This window comes from Ammodytes marinus (assembly GCF_949987685.1).
Source record: "Ammodytes marinus genome assembly, chromosome: 12".
Classification (NCBI taxonomy): domain Eukaryota; kingdom Metazoa; phylum Chordata; class Actinopteri; order Uranoscopiformes; family Ammodytidae; genus Ammodytes; species Ammodytes marinus.
The window spans coordinates 27,536,839-27,541,838 of NC_137216.1; the positions used below are offsets into that span (position 1 = coordinate 27,536,839).

Genomic DNA, 5,000 nt, shown 5'->3' on the forward strand with positions numbered 1-5,000 from the left:
GAGTCTAATGTATTCAGTCATTCAGTTAGGATTATGAATTAGCATATTGGTACGGATATATGACTGACTCCTTTTTCTCCTCTTACTCTTAAAGGGAAATCTATTTTACCCAGAGATCTTAGCGACTTAATCCAGAAAGGCGGTGGCACAATGCTATGAAATTATTAGAGCTGCAACGATTAATCGACGAATCGATTATTAATCGATTATTAAAATAATCGCCAACTATTTTGATAATCGATTAATCGTTTCAAGTAATTTTTTTATAAAAAAAATCCAAATTCTCTGATTTCAGCTTCTCAAGTGTGAATATTTTCTGGTTTCTTTAATCCTATTATGACAGTAAACTGAAATATCTTTGTGTTTTGGACATAACAATACATTTGAGGACGTCAACATGGGCTTTGGAAATGTTATCAACATTTTTCACCATTTTCTTACATTTTACGGACCAAAACACTAACCGATTAATAATCGATTAATCGAGAAAATAATCGACAGATTAATCGATTATCAAAATAATCGTTTGTTGCAGCCCTAGAAATGATCCTATGGCCCATACATAAATCATGTTATGAAATATGTGTATGAAGCAATATGACTAAAACAATGTGTACCTGTGCATAATTTATTTTATGACAAGTGTGTGTTTTCACATATTAGTTTTATCTTTTTACTAATATAAAAAAAATAATAAAAATAAAATCACAATTTTTTTAGTAATACAATTTGCACTTTATTTCAATTAAACTCATGCCTATGATATAAGATACTATAATAACGGATAATGTTACTTCTTTTATGTATGCGTGTTAATGACAACAGTAAATAAAAAAATAAATTATGACGTCAATGATATTATTGTATAGGTATATTAAAATCACGTTAAGTAGATTTAGGGCCGGTTTCACAGACATGGATTAAGCCTAGTTCTGGACTAAATTGTACTTTCAATGGACAATCTCCATTCAAAATTCCATTTAGTCCAGGACTAGGCTTAATCCATGTCTGTGAAACTGGCCCATAGTATAACATGTCCCCCTGTGTGTCTCTCTTATCACAGAGACGCGGCCATGTCGACCAACAAGACTCCTCACTGCAGTTCCATAGCTCACATCCAGGGGGTGCTGCAGCAGCTGGACGAGGCCCAGGGACAGATGGAGGAACTCTTCCACGAACGCAAGATCAAACTGGACATCTTTCTGCAGCTACGCATATTTGAGCAGTACACCATAGAGGTAAATGAGCCTGAGTTTTTAACCTTTTATTTTGAAGGATACACTTTGCTACTGTGTTGTTCTTACGTATGAGAGTCATACACAAACTTTTCATTGCCTCGTATGCTTAACTTAACATATTCTATTTGTTATGTACGTACTGGCTACACTTTGCTACTATTACTACTATTATTACTACTACTATATTTAAGCAGTACACTACAGAGGTAAGAGAGCGTGAGTGGCCGATAGATGCAGACTTTTATTTTGAAGGGTACACTTTGCTACTTTGCTGTTCTACGTACAAGAGTCTTAAGGCCTTTGCTCACCATACATAGTATATAAAACACACACCGGTCGCGTTTTATTCGTGTGATTAATTTGATGGGAAAAATCACACCATTTACACAAAAGAGGTAAGAGAGACAAGACAATAGAAATGTGATTTAATTATATTTTGAAGTAAACACTGTGGTTCTCTGTGCATTATAAGTAATGAGTTGAAACAAGCCTTGTTGTTTCAGATCACTTCATATTTGTATTGTATCACACAGTATTATGGAAACAAACAACGATTTACTATAGCCGCTCTCCTCTTCCGTACACATTGCTAATTTGCTAAGCAGATTAACTAGCCAAAGAGCTTTCTCTTTCAATCCGTGGTTTTACCAAGCTCTGTTGGGCCAACAGCCACTGATACGAGCTCATTAGAGCCAGTGGTGATACACACAAAACAACAATACCACCCACTGACCCACTGATGTTAAAGCTACAGTGCGTAACTTTTTCATACAAATGAATGAAAGTTGATTAAGCCTATCAGCTCCACAAAACTATCTGTATTTCTCAGTCAGCGTTTACAAAGTGGCAGCGTTTACAAACTGATGTCGCCCCCCTGATACAGGGCGCAGAAGCTCAGAAAAAAATCACAATATTTATTCCACCAATTAAATCTTTCAGATGTTGATTTAACTGCTAAGAAAACACCTAGACGTACAGCAGAAGGTATAGACACAATGCGTGATCACGGAAGGCCTATCTCATGTAAATGCTGCGTCAGTTGTAGTTACTCAGAATTCCTCATGGGGGGGCGACAGAAGTTACGCACTATATCTTTTTTAAAGATTATTTTTAGACATTGTCAAGCTTTATTAGATAGAACAGAGTTGAAATGGGGAGATAGAGAGAAAGGGGGGATGACATTCAGTAAAGGTCTACGGGTCGGATTTGAACCCGCGACCACCGCAACGAAGGCCGGAAGCCAATATGGTACGCGCTCTATCCACTACGCCATGGGATCGCACCATTACGCACTGTAGCTTTAACTCAATGTAACACTCTCTTGATACCATATTTCGTCCCGCCCTATAGGTGACCGCGGAGTTGGACGCGTGGAACGAGGACCTGTCCCGTCAGCTGGTGGACGGCGTGCGGTCGGGCAGCAGCAGCGGCAGCAGCAGTGGAGGGGGCGGGGTCTCGTCTGGAGGGGGTGGGGCTTCAGCGGGCTCGGAGGACATCGGCCACGCGGAGCAGAGGCTGAAGAGACACGCGGAGAGGAAGGCTGCCATGAACAACATGACGTATGAAGTCATGCAGCAGGGACAGGACCTGCACCAGTACATCATGGAGGTCCAGGCCTCAGGTACAAGAAAAAAAAAGTGCTATTCATTTTTCTTTATGGAAAAGCAGGTCCCGTCAGGATTCAGAATCTCTTTTTTTTCAAGGGATACCTGGCCAAGACAGGCAGCAGCAACTCTTTTAACATAGCCAGACAAACGAAAGAAAAGATAAATGGGTGGCAATTTCCCAATTCTTACCTTACCTTTGTTTAGGTAACACCTGGTATCAGAATGCTAAGGGCCTCCCAAGGGACCAATAGTCTAACTGCACAAGCTTCACATTAGTTTCATTCCTGCAGATCAGTCTTGGACTAATCTTTGGGTCAATCAAGGTCCCTTATGGTGAAAGGCAGCTACTGATTGGTCCGTTTAGATGTCATCAATCTAGCCCTGTGAGACAAGGACAACATTAACCAATCAGGGGCTGCCTTCCACTAACGGATGGGGCCGGGCTCCTCCCCATGGAGATTAATTATACTGAAAATCTGACGTTGTTTAAGTCTTAAACGTTCGACTTTATTCTCAGAATTTCGACTTAATTCTCGAAGTGCATTATGAATATACAGTAAACCAATCAAAGTTAATAATTTATTTTTTCACCGCCTTCAGAAAAGCATTAGCATTAGCATTCACACTTCATCGCTCTTCAGATGTGATTATCTGTGTCCCTGTCGCCCTCTGCATGTGACTGTATGGGCTGAGGCTAACATCTGGATCTTCAGCTGCCCCGCTCCACAATGAGTGAGAGTGGGGGAGCCCGGATGCTTAGGCAGCCCCCCATGAACCAAGAATTAGGTTACAACACAATCCGCTTACTGTGTGTGTGTGTGTGTGTGTGTGTGTGTGTGTGTGTGTGTGTGTGTGTGTGTGTGTGTGTGTGTGTGTGTGTGTGTGTGTGTGTGTGTGTGTGTGTGTGTGTGTGTTTGTGTGTGTTTGGAGGTTACTGCCACAGTCACTCAGCCCCCCTGGAGCGAGAAATCTGACACATACACACACACACACACACACACACACACACACACACACACACACACACACACACTCACTCACACACACACACACACACCCTTTCTGTCTACCAGTGGCAGTCGTTGGTAAAGTAGGGCATTGATAAATAACTGATGCCACAGACACAGACGTTTATTTTATTCTGACTTATGACAAACATTCATACACTGTGATAATAATGGAGACATCAGCTAAAAAAAGTTACATTATAACCTACAAATATAATTTCTATTGAATGAAACTGGACTCAAAGAGACAGTAATACAGTGTATTAACATCTTTGTAAGGATACTTTCTGTCTTAGCATGCCTTTTTCAAAGTAGTAGACCCAAGATATAATGTAAGAAATCCTCCCTTAAGATGCCTCTGTTAAGCTATTTGTCATTGTATGTTTTTATTATGCATTAAACAAGAATCAATACGCTATACATCATAATCATTCATGTCTTAATGTCTCATACACAGCTGCATAGGGACATGTTCCGCCAACTCTAGCATTAAGACTGGATGTGTGGGGGGAAACAGCTGTCTGGCGCTCTGCTAAGCTTAAAAAAATATACAACTTCCACATCTACACACAAAAGACTCATAAATAAAATGTCATGTAATATTGACGGCCTGGATTTCACACCAGTATGTGTTGGTGCTCTACACTGAAGAATAATTCCTCTATATACAAAGCTGCATGGGAATTAGAGTGGATACGACAGAGATCATCCACAACATCACTAAACATTGCCTGATCCTGTGTGTGTGTGTGTGTGTGTGTGTGTGTGTGTGTGTGTGTGTGTGTGTGTGTGTGTGTCTGCACTGTTAAAATGAATTTTCAAACCAACTGTCTTCACAAAGGTTTTCAATTTTTTAAAGCTTTGTGTTGGCTAAACAGTATGTAGGCCATATACAGTATGTATGTAATTATGCTTTTCTAATGTTTGTCTGTCTGTCTGTCTGTCTGTCTTTCTGTCTGTCTGTCTCTCTCTCTCTGTCTCTCTCTCTCTCTGTCTGTCTGTCTGTATGTCTGTCTCTCTCTTTCTCTCTCTCTCTGTCTGTCTTTGTGTCTGTCTCTCTCTCTCTCTCTCTCGCTCTCTCTCTCTCTCTCTCTCTCTCTCTCTGTCTCTCTCTCTCTCTCTCTCTCTCTCTCTCTCTCTCTTTATAT

The 5,000-nt window shown here is 40.5% G+C and overlaps 1 protein-coding gene across 1 annotated transcript in view; it reads left to right on the plus strand.

Moving 5' to 3' along the window:
- Positions 1-5,000, plus strand: part of LOC307258501 (kalirin-like) — a 75,553-nt gene that overhangs the window by 1,616 nt on the left and 68,937 nt on the right. Inside the window, exons 3-4 of the mRNA XM_080038054.1 lie at positions 1,064-1,238; positions 2,589-2,859. Coding sequence (XP_079894180.1) covers positions 1,064-1,238; positions 2,589-2,859 — 446 coding nt within the window. The remainder of the gene's footprint in view (positions 1-1,063; positions 1,239-2,588; positions 2,860-5,000) is intronic.